The 24,644-nt window shown below is 46.9% G+C and overlaps 2 protein-coding genes across 4 annotated transcripts; both read right to left on the bottom strand.

Annotated features, from left to right (window-relative positions):
* Positions 1-4,791: 4,791 nt before the first annotated feature.
* On the bottom strand, positions 4,792-11,998 carry LOC310712678 (cell adhesion molecule CEACAM21-like). The gene is made up of 7 exons (XM_083515969.1): positions 11,851-11,998; positions 10,138-10,500; positions 8,601-8,873; positions 7,609-7,710; positions 7,308-7,402; positions 6,402-6,437; positions 4,792-5,651 (listed from the first exon to the last, which is right to left on the bottom strand). Exons 1-7 carry the CDS (start codon positions 11,894-11,896, stop codon positions 5,604-5,606), a joined length of 963 nt encoding a protein of 320 aa, XP_083372095.1. The 5' UTR covers positions 11,897-11,998; the 3' UTR covers positions 4,792-5,603.
* Positions 11,999-15,591: 3,593 nt separating this feature from the next.
* On the bottom strand, positions 15,592-24,644 carry LOC310712697 (uncharacterized protein). 3 transcript variants are annotated; one of them, XM_083516008.1, is made up of 6 exons: positions 24,355-24,644; positions 22,368-22,739; positions 21,068-21,175; positions 18,860-18,963; positions 17,264-17,305; positions 15,592-16,160 (listed from the first exon to the last, which is right to left on the bottom strand). In XM_083516008.1, exons 1-6 carry the CDS (start codon positions 24,389-24,391, stop codon positions 16,113-16,115), a joined length of 711 nt encoding a protein of 236 aa, XP_083372134.1. In that variant the 5' UTR covers positions 24,392-24,644; the 3' UTR covers positions 15,592-16,112. The 3 variants fall into 3 exon arrangements, with proteins under 3 accessions (XP_083372134.1, XP_083372133.1, XP_083372135.1); XM_083516007.1 differs by having other exon boundaries at positions 21,068-21,208; XM_083516009.1 differs by lacking the exon at positions 22,368-22,739 and having other exon boundaries at positions 24,355-24,643.

The raw sequence follows: 24,644 nt of genomic DNA on the forward strand, positions 1-24,644 counted from the left end.
TCTCCAATCAGAGAGACGGGACCTTGGCCGCTGAATTTTCAGCACTGGGTTTCCCCCCTAGGGTTGGAAATCATCCAAACAAAGCTCTTTCATTAACTTCCTTCTATGCCCTTACTAGCCAAGCCAATCCCTGAACTATTTGCTCAAATACAACTTTGTACACTTCCTCCTATGCCCTTATCAGGCAAGCCATTCCTGGAACTTCTCACCCAAATATGTAACTTGGCAGGACCCATCTCTCTGCGTTGGGAGCAAAGATGCGATCTGAGATGAAGAGTGTGCATAAGGAGTTGGCAACTTTAGGGTTCATTACAGAAGAGGTTCGAAACAGTGATCTCCAAACCAGTCCAGACCTGAGACCCATCTTAGATTTCCAACCATGAATTGGGGCCCTACTTTCACATTTTTAGTTTTCGTTTAGGCTTAATAGTGCTGGCGTTTAAACCCGCGCCACGCTCTAAGGCATTGGCGTATTATTTTTTGCAGCAGGAGTGAGCCCATATTTCATGCATTGTTGGTCAAACTCCTGAACACTTAGCAACGACAACAACAATAATTTATTTATACCCCGCCCATCTGGCTGGGTTTCCCCAGCCATTCTGGGCGGCTCCCCACAGAATATTAAAAACACGGTAAGACATCCAACACTAAAAGCTTCCCTAAACAGGGCTGCCTTCAGATGTCTTCTAAAAGTTGGATAGTTGTTCATTTCTTTGACATCTGATGGGAGAGCATTTCACAGGGTGGACGCAACTACCGTGAAGGCCCTCTGCCTGGTTCCCTGTAACCTCACATCTTGCAGTGAGGGAGCCTCCAGAAGGCCCTTGGTGCTGGACCTCAGTGTCCGGGCAGAACGATGGGGTTGGAGACACTCCTTCAGGTATACTGGGCCGAGGCCGTTTAGGGCTTTAAAGGTCAGCACCAACACTTTGAATTGTGCTCGGAAACGTACTGGGAGCCAATGTTGGTCTTTCAGGACTAGTGTTATATGATCTTGGTGGCTGCTCCCAAGTCACCAGTCTAGCTGCCACATTCTGGATTAGTTGTAGTTCCCTTTCAGTTTTCGTAACCTCTGCTTGATTTCCTTTGGTTTTCTTGTGGCTGATGGAGCAAGAGGGCACACTTGCATTGCCATTTAGGCCCGGGTGTTAACCAAAAAAGACTTTCTTTGGCTTTCTAACACTTTCACTGCCTCTTTTCATTCTCTGTTACTACAGCTCCCCTCCCCTGCTCAACTCAGATGCTCTTGCTGCTGCCTCCTCCTCCTGGGCTTGACTCAAGCGGGATGCTCTCGCCAGCAGGACCAGGATGCCTGGGTTACTTCAACGCCTCCCCCTCCTCCTCCTGCGGTAGGAGGCTGGGTGGGGCAGCCCTGCTGTCCCAGAGACAGCTAGCTCCCCTCCTTCCTTCCTTCTTTCCCTCTCTCTGTCCAGTTACTGCTAATGGGTGGGGGCAGAGAGGAGTGCAAAGGCTTTGGTGCTGCAGATGATGGATGGCAGAGGGGGATGGGGAAGGAAGGGCTGGGGACACGGCAAATGAATCAGGCTGGGGAGTGGAGAAACTGTTAGGATATTTCCGTTCCACCTTAAAAGGGAGCAGGCTGTGAGTCACAGAGTCTGCATATTTCCTGTTCACAGGATGTTTATGTTTCCTATTGCTTTCGTTTTTCTCTGTGTTGGAGACACTGACGCAGGCAGTCATGTCTTTCTTTGTTCTGATCAACGCTGAATAAAACTTGTAAATAATGCTCTCCTGCATGCGACTTCTGCTGTGCATTATCTGCTGAGAGAGTGTGCATGAGCTCTAGAATGTGGCAAGATATTTTCTAGACACTCATGTCGCTAATTGCTGATACTGCGTGCCTACGGGAGATCGATGGATCGTCCGGCAGACGGCTTGGGGCCATGATGGACTTTGTCTCCCTGGCAGTATCCCAGCAGAAACTTCCTCTGACTGCAGCCAGGAAAAGGGCCAATAAGATACAGATACTTTGTTCTTCTTCCAAAGATCACATGCCAGGGGTGGGTGGAATGTGAAGCTGTACCTGGAGGTATATTCTGGCCACCCTCCCTCCCTTCCTAGAATCATAGAATTGTAGAGTTGGAAGGGACCATGAGGTTCATGTCAGAACTTTCATACGACCTAGCTGTAATGGCTCTCCTCCTCGTCGTATCTTCGGAATCCATCGACCTCTGCTCCGACAGTGATTAACAACCTAAGCCTTTAATGAGGCTTCAGGCACGCTCCCCATTCCGCAGGGTACCCAAACAGCAGCAGCAGGAGCCGAAATATGTGTTACATTGCTACGTTTATTTCTATCTACGCATGACAGAAAAGAATATGCATCTGCTCTCTGTGAGAGCCAGCGAACAACAGGACAAAGAAACAGGAAACCAGTAACATCAACATCCGTCTTCCGTGAGACTTCCAACTGTCTGGAATGTCAACAGAGTCTTGTGACTCCAAAAACTGCGCAGTGGCATAACAGAAATCTAACAGTTGATCCAGTCCAACCCTCTGCAATGTGGGAATCTTTTGCCCAAGCTGGGGCTCGAACCCATGACCTTTCCAGGCTTCAGGGAATCAGCTCCCCCCCCCTTTGGCAGTAGATAAGCAGAACAAAGGGAAAGGAGTCTTCTTACCAGTTAGAACTTGAATGATCACAGTGAGAGAACAAAGAATCAATTTCCTAGGAATGAAGGCGCTCCCAATTAAGGGTTCCACCCTCTTCCTCCCTAGTCACCCATGTCACTACCGCATTTTGCAACCGGATCTCACAGCCACTGTGCTTTCTGTGCTGCCACCTTATCTGCTCTTCTTGACCTTGGGCTGATCAGATGGATGCTTTCCAGTGACATTGAGCCTGTCAACTCTCTCTCCCCCAGTTCTCCTTCTCCTAGCTGTTCGCCACCCAGTACTTCCCAGCTTCTGCCTTCTGAACTATGTCCCTTTGCAAACCGCTGTTCCAAATCTATACTGTTCTCCTGCTCCTGGGAAGATTCAGGATCCTGATCAGGAGCAGGGGGAGGGGGGCTCCCACCATTCCTTCTCCATGCAGCCCTCCTCAGCACGGTCCCTGACAGACCCTGAGAGTAAGAGTCTGACTGAGCTATCTTCCTTCCTTCCTTCCTTCCTTCCTTCGTATTTATATAATGCTCGATCGTAATAAATGGCACAGAGGTTTTAATACAACATTAAGGACTGCCTTAATCCCTGTATTCCTGCCTGATCTTGGGAGATCTTTGGGAGAGTCTCTGTTCCATGTGGTTCCCCCATGGCTCAGAGACACACCTTCAATGCTGTGGACCTAGGCCTAGGGTACTCCCTCCCACATGAGGCCAGGAAGATGTTCTTTCAACTGAACTTCAGGTGCATGGCAAAGACTTTTCTTCTTCTTCCAGCAGGCATTTCAAGCTAGTGTTTTGGTACTTAGGATGGATTATTATTATTATTATTACTGTTTTGCTCTCTGTATGGTTTACAGTCATACCTCGGGTTATAGTAGCTTCGGGATGAATATTTTCGGGTTGCACTCTGCAACGACCCAGAAGTAACGGAGCGCGTTACTTCCAGGTTTCACCGCTCGTGCATGTGCTCAAAATGACGTCGCGCGCATGCGCGGAAGCGGCGAAACACGACCCACAGATGCGCAGTCGCGTCTTACATTTACTTCAGGATGCAAACGGGGCTCCGGAACGGATCCCGTTCGTATCCAGAGGTACCACTGTATTTATATGTACACCACTTAGAAGTGAGGGATATTAAGCAGTAAATGAATGTCTTCAAGATGTAAATCAGAGGTTTCTTCTGCACACCCACAGTTCCAACCTCCATCCCTGAAGCAGAAGGCTTCATCACAGTTCAAGGCAACGACACTCGAGGAGGCCAAGGATCAGGACCTGACAAGGTTCTCCTTGGCTGGATTAGATACAAGCAAGGGGAGAAACTTGATATATGTGGAAAGTTGGTTTGTAAGCAGGAAGAAGAAATCAGCAACAGAGCAGGGGTGTGTTTGTGATCCTAGGCTCCTCCAGGTGTTGTGAGACTCTAGCTCCCATCAGCCCCAAGCAGCATGGTGGGGGTTCATGGGAGCTTGAGCCCAGCACTATTTGGTCTGCCGAATACTGGTGTTGCAGAGCAGAGATGGACAGGGCTGAAGTGGTGTTCCCAAGGGAAGTTCAGTTTGCACTGAAGGCAAATATATCAAATGTGCAAATTTCCCGAACAACATGGGAACAAAAATGCAGGCATCCTACAGAATTCACACTCACCTGTGTTAGAATGATGTTGGATTGAAGTTAAGTGGTTTCTAGCTGTAATGGTTTAAAAGAATATGGAAAAATTGGATTTTTAACAGGTAAAAATTTAATGTTATAATATATTAAGATTAAAGATCAGGATAATAAGGAGTGAAAGGAATCGCTGAACTAATAAATTGAACAGGAATACAAAAAAGGGAGGTATGAGGAGGTCCGGGAAACAAGTAAATGAAAGATAAGTGATGTAAAGATGGAATTATTTTTAACTTTTTTATTTCCTATTTTTTCTTTTTTCTTTTTCATTATGTAATATTGTGAAAACTTTAATATTTATATATATAAAAAATTCACACTCACCTGAATCTTGCAATGCCGTTCTGCAACCAACTGATGTGTACAAGCATGTATATTTTAAGGGAAAGTGTGAGTAATAAGGAATATAGTCATGAAAACAACAGGAAAAGATGCATCACATTCAGAGAAAGTGCTTGCAAAAATTTGAACGCTGGTCAAAAAATGCATACGTAATGTGTTTATTAAGAGAGGCGTACACAAAAAGGTTGATGAATTTTCATGGCTATTCCTCGCCTGTTCAGCATTAATCCTTTAGTCTCACGAGATGCAATTCTGTTTGGCCTTTCCAGGGAGAACTTCCTTTGTGTCTCTGTCTCAGTATCTGCAAGTCTTTCCCAACGTGAGAGTCCCTTGGGGACCAAGGTTGGCTCTTTTCTTCAGAACAAGGACTAGGATTTCCAGAAGGACCTGGTGTCACGGTCCGGTTCACGGGCGATCAAAGTCCCTGCTGTGGCCGTCAGGACCGGGGCCAAGATGGCGGGGTGGGAGCAGGAACAGGAGTCCAGAAGCCAGGAAGCCCAGAGTACGAGGGTCAGAGAGCCAGGAGTCAAGAAGCCGAGGGTCCGAGGATCAAGAAGCAAGGAGTCATGAAGTCAGGGGTCCGAGGATCAAGAAGTAAGGAGTCAAGGAGCCAAACGTAGCAGGGCAGGGAACATGTTGCTGTGGCAAAGAGCCGAAGGGAAATGCTGACCTTATATCCCTTCCTGGCTCTTGCCGCCAGGTGCTGTGAGTAACCAAGCAGCCTCACCTGTGCAGCCGCGCCTTGCCTCTTCAGAACAAACTTAGGAAGGCCCCAGTCCCGCAAAGTCCTACTGGTCACAGGGCCTGGCTCCTGCCCGCACTCCTGACACCTGGCCCTGCGGAGAAAATGTCCTGGTCCCTACATTTACTCAGCTGCAGCTGAAAGGAAAAGATCTGAACAGGAAAGAGGGAGGCTTGAGGGCCCAGGAGAGGCCTCAGCAGTGGAGAGGAAGTTGTTGGTTCCATGTCTTATCCCTTTATCTCTTCGTAGACAGAATGGATTCTGGGCAGCAAGGTCTAAAGAGAAAATGGAGATGAGTCAGGCAGAAACAAGAAAGTCAGATCCATTTTGGTTTTGAATTGTTTTCCTGGGCAGCATGAGACTAGGGCTGATGACATTTCTTTATTGATATTCTTGGAAACAGAACATCTTGTAAGCAGAGAAGCAAATCAATGCAAGTGCCTTTTGTCTGGATAATTTATATCGGCTGGGAACCTCGGTGCCCTTCACATGGGAATTCGAATAAATTACAATACAGGGATTGCCACTCTAAAAGAGCAATTTTGGGGGCAATATCTGCTGCTCTTTCCTCTGGTGTGCGGAGGGAAAAGCTTATACTTCCCAAGATACCCATTTCTATTACAGGAAATCTGCCCACCTTTGCACTGGGTAGCCAAATGACAGCAGTGCTGGTGCCAGACAAACTTCCCTTCTGGATGACTTCCAGACTTGGGGTGCCACTCAGTGAAGGCTCTGTTTGTGGCTGCCACCCACATTACCACTGAAGGTGTGTGGGGGGGGGGATCTGGAAAAGGGCTTCAGAAGATGGTCCAAATGGTTGGGGATCTACCTGTGGGAGAAGGTGAACTCTAAGGCCTAAACAGTATGAGAGAAGCTTAAAGCTAGCCATTTGACTTGTGCTTGAAATCTAACTGGAAGCCAATGCAGCTCTTTCAGTAATGGGCTGTTATTTGGTTGATAATGGATATTTTGAGCCTGGTTGAAATTTTCCAAACATTTCAAAGGGCAAGGGACCTTCTACTCACCTCATATGTGTTGTTGGAGGAACTTTCAGGCTTAACCTGGATAGAACACAAAAATATGCTGAAGCTTATACTAGCACAGACAACTGCCGAATCTTTGAGTTATTGCGAACGGATTGTGGCCAACATTCCCTAGGAAAAGGGTAAATCAATACCACATAGGGGAAAATATAGGCTGGCATCTTGATGCCAAAGGAAGGCTGTGAACTCAATGAAAAATCTGCCTGTATGAGTAATATCTGTGGGAATGTTCAGGGTGGCAGGAGAGGATATATTGTTTACTAATATCCTTCCTAACTTGTGCTAGCAAGTTCCTTTATATAGCAGAGTTACACCCCCCCTTTTTACATGCACAGCAGATAGCTGGTTGCAGGCTCGTGTAAGCCTCTCACTATTATACAATTCAATCTGTCTCAGATTGAATTGCATGTTCCTGATACGTTTCCTTGAATCCCTCTTAAAAGAATAAAGATGCCACAATCTTATTCAAAGTCAATAAAAGAAGTTTACTCACATCAGTTCACAGTTGGATTCCTGAAGGCAGACTTAGTTACAAATATGTACATGTGGATCTACCCCATATGGGGGAAATAATCCCAGTGCTTCTGCTAGCTGAGAGCTAGCAGAGCAGTCCAAGCTAAAAGCTGATCAAAAAGAGAGAGGTGTGCTGCGGGACTCATCCTTTTATTTCCTGGACAGGTTAGGTCATACCCACCGTCTATCACATGCAGAAGGAAGGATGCTCCAGCCAGGAGGAACAGGAAGTTTCGACTGGCTGGACCAAACATTCCCTCGCATGTCTTCTCTAGCATTACAAGGAATGTTGTACTTGACTGCCTCTCATGGATCACATTCCACAATATCCATCTCACGACAAACACCCATCTAGAGGCCCCCTGATTCACTCACTTGAGGTTTTCTTTCTCCAGATGGTGGATCATTCTCATATACCTGAGGGGTGGGTACAACCGGAGAAGACGTTCTGCCATTCCGATGACGGGCACCTGAAAGAGGGAGAAGAAGTCTGGAGTCAGTCTTACACATGTTTAGCTACCTAGCTGTGCAATATTGCTACTCTGCAACAGCTGCTGGCCCTGGCCCTGCCCCCCAAACCCTTGCTTACTGGGCTTCTGCTGCCCATGGCAGCTACTTCAGCCCTGGCCCTGACAAGGGTCTCCTGAAGCCTGGGATCTGCTCTGGTTTTACTCACGGAGAAAGAGGTAAGTCAGGGTTCCCATCAACACCAGTATTGCGGCCAGAGACCCGATAACAGTCCCAGCGAGGGCTTCAGCAGAACTGAAAGCAGAAGAATCTGAAGAGCAAGGCATATATTTAAGAGACTGAGCGATGTCATAATTAAGGACTGCCTGTAATCTAGCCTCTATAGACCCACTGGTAGAAGCAAGGGGCTGGAAATATGGTAGGGGGGCATTATCCTGTATACACCTCCCCCCAGTGAGCGTTTCTGGACCAGCAAAAAACAGCAGCAAAACTGTCCACCATACAGTTAGGAGCAGAGCTTACTCTGTTGGGTAAACTGGGTTTTACCGGGGTGCAGCTCTGAGCCTCTTCAGATGGTGAGTCCGTCAGCATAACTTAAGCGCCGCCATGTCAGGGACTGGCTGCATGAGGAAGAGGGGTAGAATCTGCCCAACCAAGAGCTGTTCAAGGAAGGCGCAGAGGAAGAGGATTTTGAGACTGGGGACTGGTGGTGGGATTCTGGCCACACTTTAGAGGAGCTGGGAAGTGCTAGAAACAGGGTGCTTGAGGGATAGTGAACAGACAGGACAGGGTGAGGAGGAGCCAATAATAATAATAATAATAATAATAATAATAATACCCTGCCCATCTGGCTGAGTTTCCCCAACTACTCTGGGCAGCTTCCAATAGAATATTATTATTATTATTATTATTATTAAATAATAATAATGCAATAAACATTAAAAACTTCCCTAAACGGGATGCCTTCAAGTGTCTTCTAAAAGTCAGATACAGTGGTACCTCTGGTTAAGAACTTAATTCGTTCTGGAGGTCTGTTCTTAACCTGAAACTGTTCATAACCTAAGGTACCACTTTAGCTAATGGGGCCTCCCGCTGCTGCAGCACGATTTCTGTTCTCATCCTGAAGAAAGGTTCTTAACCCTAGCATGGAGAGCAGAGTCAGGAGGAAAGGTGTTCCTTGTTTATTAGTGGATTACTCACATGCCATAGTTATCTTACTGGGGTTGCTTGTAGCATTACTGACAGGGTTGACTGCCTGACACATATAGATCCCTTCGTCCTCTTTGGTGATGCCAGTTAGCCTGAGGGTTCGGTTCCGGTCAGAAATCCCAGTCTTAGATGGGACAGGATTACCATCCTTGAACCAAAGGATGGAGACATCAAGGCGGTCAGAGGTGTTGCAGTGTAAGGTGACAGTTGTGTTCTCTGCCACTAGGGATTCTGTCGGCTGCAGAACTGGGTGGGAGAGGATTTCTACAGATGAAACAGAAAGACAGTCATCATTTGTGGGTCCTCATGGTCACTGAACCTACTTAAGGCAGCCTTTCTCAACATCCACAGATGTTGTTGAACTACAACTCCCATCACCCCTAGCTAGCAAGGCCAGAGCTCAGGGATGATGGGAGTTGTAGTCCAACAACATCTGGAGACCACAGGTTGAGAGCTGCTGGGTTAAGGTCTCTTCAATTGTAGCTACTAGAGAAGGCCACTTTGAGGCTGCGACTCAGTACAGTGGTACCTCAGGTTACATACCCTTCAGGTTACATATGCTTCAGGTTACAGACTCCGCTAACCCAGAAATATTATCTCGGGTTAAGAACTTTGCTTCAGGATGAGAACAGAAATTGTACAACGGTGGCACAGTGGCAGCGGGGGCCCCATTTGCTAAAGTGGTGCTTCAAGTTAAGAACAGTTTCAGGTTAAGAACGGACCTCCAGAACGAATTAAGTTCTTAACCCGAGGTACCACTGTATAGCTGCCTTCCAGGGCTGTACTTCCGCATGAGTTACATGAACACAGCCCTGAAAAAGTGCTTTTTCAGGGCGAGTTTGCAATGCGAAATCATGCAAGATCACAGCATTCAAAAAGGCAGCCGTTCTCTGGTGGGGGAAAAATCAGGATGTCCCAGTTTTACCGGGACAGTTGAGGGGTATGCAGCACATTGCCATTGATGAATATCTTAAAGGGATCAAGTAGCACCCTGTTATTTTCAACACATAATTTTGACCCACTATAAGCTAATGCAGGAATCGAGCAGTTGTAAAGGTTAGGGAGCTTTTGGGGTTCTTCCTGGCGTGTTGGGAGAGATTTATGTGCATTTTGCTTGGGGTTAGGGCACATTCGGGAAACATAAACTTTGTTCTGCTAAGCTGCTCCAGGAAAGGAGCCGTGTCCCATTAGCAGAGCCTTAAAAATAAATAAACAAACAAATCTAAGCCTTCGCGGTTCACTTATAATTACTGAACTCAGCCAGATGGATGGGATATAAATAATAAAATAATAATATTATTATTATGATTGGGCTTCTCCACAGAAGGTGTTGTTCTGGAGGCAAGTTTACTTGGTCCTCGGCAGATGCAAAACTCAGCAGATCACAGAACCGTAGAGTTGGAAGGGGTTCAAGGGACATCTAGTCTAACCCCCTGCAATGCAGGAATGTAACAACTCTGGACAGATAAAAGAGAGGGGACATCTGAAGGCATCTCTAAAAGGTGAGAAAGGAGGGGGGGGGAAATACCTGAGATGGTTATACTGGTAGCTCCCATTTCATTTCGTAGAAATCCTCCCATTCTTAATGTATAAGTTCCAGAGTCGCTCAGCCTTAAATCTGTGATGCGAAGGGAGCAGTCTGTGGCCCCAGACTCCCTCCCACTGAAGGCAGGTCCATTTTTCTGTTCAGCAAATGGACTTAGTGAATAAACAAAGATCTTATTTTTCTCTTCAGCTGCCCCTCGGTACCAGTGGCAGCTAAACAGATCAACACGTCCTGGTGTTAAGGTGACACTCTGTCCTTCCCTCAGGGTTTCTGGTTCAACTGTGATGTGTGTTTTCGTCTTGCCCTGGCCTGGAATCAGCAGGACGGAAGAACGTGGGATGGAGGCTGCAGGATGGAGAAGAAAAAGAAATAAAAGGGGGGAAATGGTTCTAGGCCAAGACGATGGAGTTGCCAAAGAGTTTCAGACCAGTTTGTGCAAGTTAGCTTAAATTCTCCTTCACTGTAACATACCCCATCCTTCTGTACAGAGTTTTAGTGTTGGACTGGTGGTGATATCATCTTTGCATCATATTCATCCATCCTCTTGTTCCTGGGAGAGTGTGAATTAGGGATGCTACAGAGCCAATGAGTTGGGTCACCATGATGAGTCAATACTTTCTCTGACTCAGAATAGCAAGATCAGAAAAGGCTCCTGATGCACACTAAACCAGGCTGACTGCTGCCCATAATCTGGGGATGGTAGAGAAATTGGCCAGTGGTAGTGCAGTGGTTAAAGTGTCAGCCTAGGACCTGGGAGACCAGGGTTCGATTCCCCACTCGGCCGTGAAGCTCACTGGGCGACCTTGTGAGAGTTGCTACCTCTCAGCCTAACCTCTACCTCACAGGGTTGTTGTGGGGCTTGAATGAGCAACAGGGGAACTACAGAAGCCGCCTTGAGCTCCATGCGTCCCTCTGCGTCCCCCCAGAAAAAAAAGCACTGAAACAAACTCTCAGTTCGCCCACAACAAGTAGAGTTTGTGGAAACTGTGGACATCATCCTAGTCTCTCACTCTAGACTTGCTTCCTATGGTTTCTCTCCTGCGTGGATTTTTTAAAAATGTGAAGTAGAACTAGCCTTGTGACTGAAGCTCGTTCCACATTCTAAGCATTCAGATGGTTTCAAACCTGTGACATTTCTTTCCTGTGAGGTGGGATGATGTGCCTTGCTAATGGAGCTCTTTCCACAACCCAAGCACTGGTTTCTTTGATGCTTCATTGAGATCCGAGCTCTCTGTCTCTGGCTCCGTAAGAACCCCAGCTTGCCCCCCTAGTACTTCCCCTCTTCCCCACAGCTAATTCGCTGGAAGGTGTAGGGACACCTTCAAAGTCCTTCTACCTCTCTACTGTTTGTAACTCCAGCTCTCTTCATTCAGATTCCCTGCCAGCAACACCTGTGGAAATGTTAGGGCAGCAGCAAGGCAACCCTCCATTTTAAAATATGCACCTAATTGCATGTTTTAAAACGCATTTTCTCTCAAAACAACAGCTTCCTCTAGCTGGAATTCTGGAGAGCTCCATCTCAACAACGTTTGGAGAAGTATGAAATCTGAGGGAGAGTTAAGCTCCCAGCCCCACATTAGTCTGAGAAATGCAAATAAAGTCAGCCAGCATCAGAATTGGAAGGAGCAAATCCTTTGGACATCCCCTACTCCCCCCAAAGTAAGTCCTTCCCCTTGTAGGGTGCTGGTCTCTCACCTGCTAAGAGCAGCATCTGCCAGGACGCCATCCATGGCCTGCCCATCTTGCGGGCACTCTTTTTGGGGGCTTGGTTTAGGCTGCCTGTCTCCTCACAGCTGGTGTTCTGGGGTCCTTCTCTGCTCCCTGCCCAGCATGCAGTGCCACTGCTGCCTCCGGCTGAGTCATTGACCACACAGAGGGGAACTGGGCAGCTGAGATTTCGAGACTGGGTTTTCCCCAAGAACTGCAAGACACCCATACCAGAACTCTATGCTTCTTCCTCATATGCCAAGCCACTCCGGGAACAATTTGCTCAAATGCTTAACTCGTCAGCACCCGCCTCTCAGAGCTGGTAGCAAAGATGTGATCTGAGCTGAAGAACTGGGTCCAGGCAGACTGTCATACAGAGTTGGGAAGTTGAGGATTAATTATGGAAAAGGTCTAAAGCAGTGGTCTTCAAACCAATCAGGACCACAAACCCACCTTAGTCTCCCAACCAGGAACTTGGCACCCAATTTCACATTTCCTTTACACTTAATAGTGTTAGTGTCTAGACACACATCACACGTGAAGGCAGTGGTTCATGCCATCCTGGTGTGGCAAGAGAGGATGGCAATCATGGCAGGAAGATTGTTGTTGTTTAGTCGTTTAGTCGTGTCCGACTCTTCGTGACCCCCTGGACCAGAGCACCCCAGGCACTCCTGTTTTCCACTGCCTCCCGCAGTTTGGGCAAACTCATGCTGCTAGCTTCAAGAACACTGTCCAACCACTTAAAGACTATAGCAGGTTTGATATAAATCTTACGATGTGCAAATCATTAACAATCACAAGCTGCAGGAGAAACAAATTATGTATATTAAGAAGCCTGAAAGCGGGCGGGATGGAGGTCGGCAGGGGGTAGAAGAGGGATTTAAGTTCTTAAAGTTATAAAGAAATAAATGTGAAGACAAATAACTGGAATGGAAATGGATAAGATTCTGATGTTATATTTGGACATTTGTAACTCATTTATTTATTTATTATTATTATTTTATTTTTTGTAATGGCTGATTTGGTGTTCTTTTTTTGGTTATGTATATGAAACTTAATAAAAAGAAATTTAAAAAAAAGAACACTGTCCAACCATCTCGTCCTCTGTCGTCCCCTTCTCCTTGTGCCCTCCATCTTTCCCAACATCAGGGTCTTTTCCAGGGAGTCTTCTCTTCTCATGAGGTGGCCAAAGTATTGGAGCCTCAGCTTCAGGATCTGTCCTTCCAGTAAGCACTCAGGGCTGATTTCCTTAAGAATGGAGAGGTTTGATCTTCTTGCAGTCCATGGGACTCTCAAGAGTCTCCTCCAGCACCATAATTCAAAAGCATCAATTCTTCGGCCTTCTTTATGGTCCATCTCTCACTTCCATACATCTGGGAAAACCAAAGCTTTAACTATACGGACCACCAAAGAAACATTTAAACATTTCAGTGTAGTATAGTGGCCGCCAAGTAGTTACATTTCAGTGTAGTTATATGGCCACTGAGACCATATAACACCGGTCCTGAAAAACCTACATTGGCCCCCAGTACGTTTCCAAGAGCAATTCAAAGTGGTGCTGGCCTTTAAAGCCCTAAATGGTCTTGGCCCAGTATACCTGAAGGAGCATCTCCACCCCCATCGTTTTTCCCGGACACTTTGGTCCAGCTCCGAGGGCCTTCTGGTGGTTCCCTCACTGCGAGAAGTGAGGTTACAGGGGACCAGACAGAGGGCCTTCTCGGTAGTGGCTCCCGCCCTGTGGAACACCCTCCCACCAGATGTCAAAAGAAATAAACAACTATCTGACTTTTAGAAGACATTGGAAGGCAGCCCTATTTAGGGAAGTTTTAAATGTTTGATGTTTTGATCGTATTTTAATATTTTGTTGGGAGCCGCCCAGAGTGGCTGGGGAAACCCAATCATATTATAAGCCCTATGTTATAAATCAAGCACTGATAGGTGTTGTTTCTTTTTGTTTTCCAGTGCATTTCTTATAAAAAAAAATTAAAAAATTCATTGCAGCATGAGCAAATTTTTATTTTGAAAGTGTGGCTCAGAGAACTACTGTGCTAAGGTATTGCCATACTACTCCCCCCCCCCCCGATACAAGTGAACCAAGATTTCATGCATAGGTGTTTAATCTTCTGAACCCATTAAGTAGTTGTACCCTCTCTTTGATTTCTGGAAGTTTTCTCATCAGTGACACTTGTGGTTGATATGGAGCAGAGAGCAAATCATCCTCACCCATCACTGTCACCCCAGTTCACCTCACCTGGAAAGCTGGATTCTTTCGCCAGCAGCAGGAGGATGACTGCGTTCCTCTGGCTCCTCTCCCTACCAAACACCCACACACCCACCTGCGGCTCCCGACCACCCTCTGAGCCTGCTGGACTGAGTCCAGTCCAATGAGGTAGGAGGCTGGCACCATTGCCCTGTAGGAAGCTATCTCCCTTGATGGGATGTCAGAGTACTAGAGCAGGGGGACAGAGTACTAGAGCAGGGGACAGCAAGGTTTACCTCACCTGGGCCAGTTCACTCCAGTGGAGTTCCCTCCATGGGCTGGACTGCGCACACGCTCGTCTGTGCAGACGCAATTTTCGGTGTCTGCGCTGTTGGCATGCAGAGGGCCGGGAGGTCAGCTGACTAGCCCGGGCTGAGCAGTCTCCTTCCAGCCATCCTGCTGTGAAGACCATCACCTCTGCTCTGACGTAAATCAGCGACCTGGGCTTACTCAGCCAGTGCACACTATCAGCTGATCGAACTGCGCACACAGAATAGGCGTGAGGCTTATGGAAGCATGATACAACTACAGATTTATTCATCATAAATCAGGACAAAGAAACATCTCTCTCTCTCTCTCTCTCTCTCTCTCTCTCTCTCTCTCATCATCATCATCATCTCAGAGAGAACAGATAAAAACACAGCAAGCTGTGCTGGAATGTAAACAGACATGTGACACACAACAATTCCACACATCTGCACCTTAAGGTGGAATGGAAATGTCAACATGCACATGCGCAGATGCAATTTTCGGCGCTACAGAAGTGAGTCCCTGCTCCGCACTGCGCTGGTTTAGTGCAGCGTATGGGGACTTGCCGAGTGAGCAGCTCAGTTCGGGGGTGGCTCGTGGGCCTTTTAAACGACCCCTGTGGGCTGCTTGTGGCCCATGGGCCTTAGCTTCCCTACCCCTGTGCTAGAGATATGGTTCTGCAGTTGATGGATAGCAAAGAGGAATGAGGAAGGAGGTCACTCTAGTCCGGAACCTGCTGGGGGGAACCAGGCAGCAGATGAGTGACCCTCACAAGAGGAGAGACTTCTTCTCAAGAATAACAGACCCTTCACCAAGTGTCCCTATTTTCCAGGAGTGTCCCAGATTTAGAGAAGACTTCCCGGTCTCTGATTTGATCCCTGAATGTCCCAATTTTCCTTAGGACATCCCTATTTTCATTGGGGAAATGTTGGAGTTATCCGACCCCCAAGCTGTCTGAAGGCAATCCTGTATAAGGAAGGGGTTTTTTTTTTAGTGTTTAATGATTTATTATGTTTTTATATATGTTGGAAACTGCCCAGAGTGGCTGGGGCAACCGAATAAGATGTGTGGGGTATAAATAGTAAAATTATAATTATGGAATGGGACGTCGCTATTTTCATCGGAGAAATGTTGGAGAGTATGGAATGAGGTCTCTTTCTGGATCATGAGAACTGAACTGCAGCCATGCTTCTAAATTTTCACTTATCCAAACTTTGAAATGCCAGAATGCATATATTAGGTGAAAGTGTTCATTGAAAAGAATTGATCCATGGAAATCTCAGGAAACCATGCATCATATTAAGAGAAATTGCTTGCAAGAATTAGAACATCCTTCAAATGGCGTACAAAAATGTGTCTAGTAGGTGAAAGATGCTGGTGCGTTTTAATGAGGATTTGCCCACTTCCTTTCTTCCCCCTCAGCGCCAATCCTTTAGACATGTAAGGTGTGATTTCAAGGATTTCAGTCCGGCCTTTTCCAGGGAGAGGTTCCCTCGCGTCTCTGTCTCAGTATCTGCAAGTTGTTCCCATCATACAGCACGAAAGTCTCTCAGGAACCAAGGCTGGCTCCTGTGTTCAGAACAAGGACTAGGATTTCCAGAAGGATTAAGCCCTGAAGAGAAAATGTCCTGGTCCCGAAAATCACTTGGCTGCAGCTGAAAGGAAGAAATTGGAAAGGGAAAGAAGCTTGAGGGCCCGGGAGAGGCCTCAGCAGTGGAGAGAAGGTTGCGGGGTCCATCTGTTATCTCTTTATCTCTTCATATACAGACTGGGTTGTGGGCTGCAAGTCCTAAAGATAAAATGGAGATGGCTCAGGTGGAAGCCAAAAACACATTTTCATTTGCAAATTGCCCTCATTCCGCATGAGGTAGGGCTCATCCATTCTCACCTGGCTGGGCTTACCAGGTCCAGTAACAACAGACAACAAAGTTCTTTTTTCTTTTGCCTCGCCAGTTTCCCTGTGAAAACTTGCTTCTAACAATCAAATTGGAGCAAACGGCGACACACAGAGCCAAAGGTGGATGTGTATAAGCCATTCACCCCCAAACTCGGCCCTCCAGATGTTTTGGGACTACAACTCCCATCATCCCTAGCTAACAGGACCAGTGGTCAGAGATGATGGGAGTTGTAGTCCCAAAACATCTGGAGGGCCGAGTTTGGGGATGCCTGGTATAAGCCCTTTTACTGTGTCTCCTTTGCATGGAATCAGGGCCGTCTAAAGCATATGCAGCACCGGGGTACAAAGATCCATCCGGTGCCCCCCCAAGTTGCCCAGAGTTGTAGGGGGAACCCCAAAGTTGTTGACCTTTTTTAGGGTGGGCCAGCGAGGCGCGCGCAGCAGAGCTGGCTTGGCCGGCCACCTCAACAACAACAGAGTAGCCTGAGGCGGCGGTGGCAGCAGAGCAAGGCCGGGGCCAGGGGTGGGCAAGCAGAGCCCAGTGCAACAACAGTCGAGACTGAGGCGGCTGAGCGAAGCCAGGTGCCTCGTGTGAGCAGCGTGCGCTGGACGGGCCTCTCAACGGCCCACCAATCCCAGGCGAGCAGGAGCGCAGGGCTGGCCGGCTGCCTCAGTGCCTCGCTCACCCGCAGCAGAAGAGCTTTGTACTCTGATGGGCTCTGTTCTGCTCCGCTCAGCAGCGGCTGTTGACTCTTCCCAATCCCCTTCAAATCTTGGCCCCAGTCTCTCGGCCTGGCACCCCTGAGAGACTGCGCCCGGATGCCCCGCGCCCCTAGTGCCTATGGGTAAGATGGCCCTGCATGGAATGCAAATAAATTGGAAGCCCATGTAGATCCGGCTGCATTGATGAAGCGTGATAGCTGCTGAGGGGCTCCGGCCAACAACAGATATTTGGAACATATTTGACATTTGAAGCGCAAGGGATTTCCACTCACCAAATATACATTGGCAGCGTCAGAGGAGCTTTCAGGCTCAATCTGCAACAAAGAGAAAAAGATGGCAAAGATCATTCATCGGTCACAAAATTGTAGAGTTGGAAGGGGCTGTTATAAGAATTTGAGGTCTCAAATATATAAATTAAATGCTCATAAATTTACAAGGCAAACACATAAGCATTTAAACTACATGCCCGAAATAGTACAGGAGAGCAATCCTGGAACCATTCAGAGACTCTTCCAAATTGACTTCAAATATTTCTCTGCAAGGAGGAAGGAAATAGGAAAACCTCTCCATTTTTGCTTACCAGTCTTAAGGGTGTATTTGTGTATGAATAGGGTGAGCCTGTGACCTGGATTCAGGAATTAAGTATTTACCATCACAAAAGAATGGCCGGGCTGCCCAGGTAAAGCAATCAGTGACCATTGTCAGGTATCCTGACAGACAGGATTTCTGTTGTAGACTGCATGCTTTTGTGATGTATGTATGATGTTTTGGGGATGGTCTTGAGCTACAGGGTGGGCAATTTCAAGTGTCTATATAAGGGCTTGCACACCATGGCTCTGGGTTCCTCCTCCCTCCTGCATGTGGTGAGTGAGGACTCTGTTGCAACAGTTTAATAAGGCTTACTAGCTGCTTTGCTTCTCAATATACTCTGGTTGGCCTCTGTTATTTTCTCCTACTGATACAGAACCCACTTACGGACTCTGTATGGGCTCTTGGATACCCCACTAGGGGAAAGGAGCATGCTTTTTCTACATCAGGACCCTGAGGATAATCTGGTCCAATCCCCTGCAATGCAGGAAAATGCAGCTGTCCCGTACGGGGATCGAACCTGCAACCTTGCCATTCTCAGCAGCAGCACCCTGATAACTGTGCTATCCAGGCAGGAATGCGCCGGCAGCTGCTGAATGGTCCAGTTCTTGTTAGTGCGAATTTCCTGATTGACTACACGGAATTGGCAGAAATGACTGGCAGAATCCGAGACCAGGGAGAAGAGTTGGTAAAAGAAGACTGGAAGAAATTTAAAGACTATTTACAGAAATATTGTAAAATTGATGAATGTTAGAAGGATGTTGGAAAGAAACTAAGGGGTTTCCAGCTGTAATGCTTTAGGAGATACGAAAAAAAAAAGGTTTACAAATGGGTAAAAGCTTAATGGTAAGGATTTGCTGAATTAACAAATTGAAGTGGAATACAAAGAAGGGAGGTATGAGGAGGTCTGGGGAAATAAGCGTAAGGAAGATATGTTATGGGAAATTATTTGTTTTTTAATTGTTTTTATGTTGTATTTTGTTTCTTTTTATTTTTCATTTTCATTGTTATATTTTAAAAACTTTAATAAATATCTTTGAAAAAAAACAACGAATTTCCAGTCGGGCGACTGTTTGTTGTTTCTGTTTGTTTATTGTTTCTTTAACTTACTGAATTTCATTGCGCGCACCCCCCTCCCTGCTGCCTGAAAGGGTAAATTCAGATGAAATTGGGGAGGGGGGGGATATGGGCTTGCATTTCTATGTCAATGGGCCCTCTGAAATAGCTACATGCTTGAGGAGTATTTATCTCATGACAAATACCCACCCCGCGTCACTTACCTCAGGCTTTCTCTGTCCCGGTGGAAGAACATTCTCATATATTTGAGGGGTGGGTGTGGCCGCAGAGGTTGTGGTAGAAGTTTTGTCTTTCCTATGACGGACACCTGGGGGGGGGGGGGGAAGTCCGGGAATAAAGTCTTAACACGGAATTCCTTACTCCGGTGTAGACTCTACCGATCAGCCTGCGACAGCAGTGTAACTTCAAGCAATCTTCAGCAAAATGATTCCCTTACTCAGTTTTCTGTATTCTTATGCGTCTTGCATATTGTAAACCACCCCGTGATCTTTGGATGAATAAATAACAACAATAGGGCTATTTGAAAGAAGTGGGGCAAACTAATGGAGAGGACATGGAACTGTCTAGGATAATTTAGGAAGTTGCTCTATGGGCCACAATTGGCCAGAATAGCAGGGCAATAAGCCCTCTGTACCTGGCAAAACTGTCCAGCTATTCCTCAAAGTTAAAAAAGTTGAATTTTCTGAGTTCTGAAAACAACAACCCCCCCAATAACTGAATAAGCAATGCAAGAGGTGTGTGTGAATGAAATGCAGTGGACACTGAGGTCCAGCTCCGAGGGTCTTCTGGCGGTTCCCTCACTGCGAGAAGTGAGGTTAGAGGGAACCAGGCAGAGGGCCTTCTCGGTAGTGGCGCCCGACCTGTGGAACGCCCTCCCACCAGATGCCAAGGAAATAAACAACCATCTGACTTTTAGAAGACATCTGAAGGCAGCCTTTTTAATGTTTGATATTTTATCGCATTTTTAATATTCTGTTGAGAGCCGCCCAGAGTGGCTGGGGAAACCCAGCCAGATGGGCGGTGTATAAATAATAAATAAAAAATATTAATAATTGATAATAATAATAATAACTCCACAGAGTGGAAGCAACCTGGGTTCCTCATCTGCTTCCTGTCCCATAGCAGGAAATGCACCAAAACAGTCTGGAAGGTTCCAGTGGTTCGGCCTGTTGCCAGATCATGCACTGGCTGAGGACCCCAGGAGCTCAGAAGGGCCTCTACGTAGGCTGAACCCAGCTGTGCTGCCACTCCCCTCTAGTCTCTCAGGCAGCTGTTTCAGCAGTGTGTGGGTGCACTGTGGCTTTTGAATGGGAGCCAAGCTTGTCTGTGTGGCCCCAATGGTTGGTGTGTGTGTGAGAGAGAGAGAGAGAGAGAGAGAGAGAGAGAGAGTGAAAGTGAGTGAGTGAGTAAGTAAGTAAGTAAGTGAGTGTGTTGTGTGTCTGTTGAGGCCATCAGCAGCTCAATGAAGAGCGACCCCTGAACTATGCATACCCTTCAACATTTGTCCAATGAAAATAGGGGCGTCCATTTCCATAATGGTAATTTTACTATTTATACCCCACCCATCTTCCTGGGTTGCCCCAGCCACTCTGGGCAGCTTCCAACATATATAAAAAAATAAGAATAAAACATTAAACATAAAAAACCCTTTCCTATACAGGATTGCCTTCAGATGGCTCGGGGGGTGGGTGGGTCAGATAACTCTATACCCTCCAACATTTCTCTAATGAAAATAGGAACAAACTAGTCCACATCCTCCAACATTTCTCCAGTTTATTTATTATTTATATACTGCCCATTAAACTTCAAAACAAAACAAAACACCATCCCTATACAGGACTGCCTTGAGGTGTCTTCTAAAAGTTGTATAGTTACTTATCTACTTGGCTCGGGGGTAGCATAACTCCACACCCTCCAATATTTCTCCGATGAAAATAGATGAACCACAGAGCCTAGGACTTGCTGATCAGAAGGTCAGCAGTTCGAATCCCCGCCACGGGGTGAGCTCCCGGTTGCTCGGTCCCTGCTCCTGCCAACCTAGCAGTTCGAAAGCACAAAGTGCAAGTAGATAAATAGGTACCGCTCCAGCGGGAAGGTAACGGCGTTTCCGTGTGCTGCTCTGGTTCGCCAGAAGCGGCTTAGTCATGCTGGCCACATGACCCGGAAGCTGTCTGTGGACAAACGCCGGCTCCCTCGGCCAATAAAGCGAGATGAGCGCCGCAACCCCAGAGTCGGTCACGACTGGACCTAATGGTCAGGGGTCCCTTTACCCTTTACCTTTACCTAAGGAAAAGCAGGGCATTCCGGGATCATATCAGAAACCGGGATGTCTTCTCTAAATCAGGGGTGTCCCTGCAAAATAGGGACACTTGGAGGGTCTGAACCATGGGGCCAGTGCTGGTGTTACTCACGGAGGAAGACGTAAGTCAGGGTTCCCATCAGCACCAATATCACAGCCAGAGATCCGATAATGGTCCCAGCGAGGGCTCCAGCAGGACCGGAAGTAGGAGAAGCTAAGGCTAAGATGGGGAACACAAGCAGAGCTCCCAATCCTATTTAAAATATTTACCGTAATTTCTAATAATCCAATAATCTGCTGCTAATAAATAATAATAATAATAATAATAATAATAATAATAATAATAATAATAATAATAATATTTATACCCTGGCCATCTTCAATAGGCACCAAAATCTGGCGCCTGAGGCAGATATTGTGCTTTCCCTAGCGCTAGACAAGGCAAACAACAAAATGCTTTCATGTGTTCCAGGAGAGAAATCAAGAAGTCAACATCAGACAAGAGAAAGTCAAGAATCCCAGCAGCTCCTCCCTCCAGCCTTGCTGGCTCTTCTCTTCAGCTATAACTAAGGCCCGGGGGCCGAATCCGGCCCAATCATGTTCTAAATCCGGCCAGCGGACAGTCCGGGAATCAATGTGTTTTTACATGAGTAGAATGTGTGCTTTTAGTTAAAATGCATCTCTGGGTTATTTGTAGGGCATAGGAATTTGTTCATCCCCCTCCAAAACAAATAGTCTTGCCCTCCACAAGGTCTGAGGGACAGTGGACCAGCCCCCTGCTGAAAAAAATTGCTGACCCCTGTGCTATAACATTTCCTGCAACATTGAGTTAACAGGAAGGTAGACCTGTTTAGGGAAGCTTTTAATGTTTGATGTATTACAGTATTTTAATTTTTTTTGGAAGCTGCCTAGAGTGGCTGGGGAAGCCCAGCCAGATCGGCAGGGTATAAATAAATAAATAAATAAATAAATAAATAAATAAATAAATAAATAAAATAATAATAATTATTGACCTGAAAACTAAGATTATGGTAAAGGAGAGAAAAAGGAAGGGAAAGAGACCTCCCCTTTGAGCAAAACGCCCATTCTATGAAGTTGAAAAGAGAGCTTTCGGACTAGCTACCACATTGTGCTGGGAAACTAAAAGCTGAAAAGAACCATCCCACAGCTGGAACCTAAAGGAAAACTTATTTTCCAAACCTTCATTATTTGCTTGTGATTACTGAACTCAGCAGTTGTGCCTGGACTTCTCTAGGGCGGTAGATGTACTGGGGGCAAGTTCATTGGAGGATATAATAATCATAAATCTAGTCAGGAACTGAACTGAGGACACAACTTTGGAGGGATAAAAGGTTACTTCTAAAGGCATCAAGTTCACCTCTTAAAGATGGGAAAGGAAGCGAGATTCATACCTAAGACAGTTAGGTTTGCATTCCCTGTTTTGTAAACCACAGGTAAACCCACTGTCAATGTATACATTCCCGAGTCATTTAGCCTTAAAAGTGTGATGCGAAGGGAGCAAAGCGAGTCGACAGTCTCCCTCCCTGTGAAGGCAGGTCCATTTAGCCGATCCTCAAATGGAATTCTGGCATAGGTAAATATTCGATTTTTGTTTTCAAGTGTCCCTCGAAACCAGGTGCAGCCGCGGTATGGCTTCAGATCAACACTTCCTGGTGTTAAGGTGACACTCTGTCCTTCTCTCAGCTCATTTGGGTCAACTGTGATGTGTATTTCGGTCTTGCCCTGGGCTTGAGTCAGCAGGAAGCAAGAACTCAGGATGGAGGCTGTGTTGTGGAGAAGAAAACAAAAACACCTGTACTAGGCCAAATATATATATACCGTATTTTTTGCTCTCTAAGACTCACTTTTTCCCTCCTAAAAAGTAAGGGGAAATGTGTGTGCGTCTTATGGAGCGAATGCAGGCTGCGCAACTATCCCAGGAGCCAGAACAGCAAGAGGGATCGCTGCTTTCGCTGCGCAGCGATCCCTTTTGCTGTTCTGGCTTCTGGGATTCAGAATATTTTTTTCTTGTTTTCCTCCTCCAGAAACTAGGTGCGTCTTATGGTCTGGTGCGTCTTATAGAGCGAAAAATACGGTGTATATATGCAGCTGCCAATAGTCATGAAATTTGATTCAGTTCACATGAAAATCAGTCTCTCAGATTTGCATGTCCCAAAACAGTACAATAATGAAAATAAAGACATCCTTCAAAATTCTCACTTTACTGAATTCTATGATGTAGTTCCCCTACCAAGTTGAATATTGCGGAGAAAATTCGCATAAATATGAAATATGTTCTTAGTGGAACATAATATACAAAAGTGCATTACATTAGAAGAAATTGCTTCCAAAAAGTGTGCGTTAGTCAAAACTGCACACAAAAGCATGTTTATTAGGAGAAATGCCCCCTAATTTGCGGAACAATTTCAACGAGCGTTTAAAAATAAAATCACAAATTGCTTCAAAGTGCGGAGAACTGAGTTTGAGATTGGAAAAACGGGATAGGGAGAAAATAAAAACTGACCCCTACATGGAAGTACGTAAGTTCCATTAAACTAAACAGGGCTATCTTCCGAGTCAACATGCGTGGGAATACACCGTACGTCTGTTTCTATGTTGCTTTTGTGTGTGTTCAACTGCATGCTTGCAAACTTCCTTCTTTCTGCATTGGTCTACAATTTTAAAAGAAACCACTTGTTGTTGTTGTTGCTGAGGATCCATGGGCAGGGATGTTGTCAAATTGGTCTGCTCCAGGGGCGCCGACTTATAAAAAATATTGGGGGGGCCCATACCGGGGTCCATACTGGCGGCAGGATGGCAGTGGTGCTTTTGCATGCAAGAACCGGCCTGCCCTCCCCAGGCTTCGCGCCGGGAGGCGGCCACCCCCTCCTACCAACGTCACCTTAGCCGAACCCAGAAAAAAAGCCCCGCTCCGGCGGCGGGAACTCCCGTCCCCTCCATTCTCCCCTCACCCTGGTCCCTCGCCGGTGACGAATACGCCGTTCCTCGGCCCCGCGGCTCCATTCCTTTCTAAAGTCCCGCCGCTGGGGGTCTTCCTTTGACTGACCGACCTGCCCGCCCCTTCTCAGGAGCTCCCGGTCACTTTGGGAGGCGCGCGCCGGAGTCCCCTGCGCGGTTTTTGGCAAGGTGCCTAATAATTTTCTTAAATTATTGGGGGGGCAGAGCCCCCCAAATGAATTTTTGAGGGGGCTCGGGCCCCCTCAGGCCCCATGGAGTCGGCGCCTATGGTCTGCTCCCACCCCTTCTTCCCTCCTCTCTTATACAAATGGACACAGCCACGGGGAATGCAGCCACAAAGAAAGAGGAAAACCTGTTGCGGTTCCCTTTCAGCACCTTGCCAGATGCCTAGGCTTTCTCTTACACCCCTGTTTGCCTCACCTGCTAGGCTCCGATGACGCTCCTGCCTCCTCCCCATTGTGGGACTTCACACGCTGGATGCTGCCGCCAGCAGGACCACCAGAATGCCTGGGCTCCTCCGGCTGCTCCTGCTTCCACTCAGCCACCAGTGACCCCCAGGTCGCTCGCTGTGCTTGGCTGGACCCTTCACCCCAACAAGACAGGAGGCCGGGTGGGACAACTCTGCTTTCTTTGGGGCAGACGGCTCCCTTTCTGCCCAGAGAGGAGTGCAGAAGCTGTGGTTCTGCAAAGACGAATGGGGAAGGAAGGAA

This window comes from Podarcis liolepis (genome assembly GCF_965112155.1).
Source record: "Podarcis liolepis genome assembly, chromosome: 7".
Lineage (NCBI taxonomy): Eukaryota > Metazoa > Chordata > Lepidosauria > Squamata > Lacertidae > Podarcis > Podarcis liolepis.

Coding starts and splice junctions, on each gene's coding strand:
- LOC310712697 (XM_083516007.1), bottom strand. CDS start 24,391: ATGGGGAGGAGGCAGGAGCGTCATCGGAGCCTAGCAG. Junction 22,740..24,354: donor GCGTCATCGGAGCCTAGCAG/GTGAGGCAAACA, acceptor TCCACAACACAG/CCTCCATCCTGAGTTCTTGC. Junction 17,306..18,859: donor CGGGACAGAGAAAGCCTGAG/GTAAGTGACGCG, acceptor TCTTTGTTGCAG/ATTGAGCCTGAAAGCTCCTC.
- LOC310712678 (XM_083515969.1), bottom strand. CDS start 11,896: ATGGGCAGGCCATGGATGGCGTCCTGGCAGATGCTGCTCTTAGCAG. Junction 7,711..8,600: donor CAGTAAGATAACTATGGCAT/GTGAGTAATCCA, acceptor CTTGCTCTTCAG/ATTCTTCTGCTTTCAGTTCT. Junction 6,438..7,307: donor CTGGAGAAAGAAAACCTCAA/GTGAGTGAATCA, acceptor TGTTCTATCCAG/GTTAAGCCTGAAAGTTCCTC.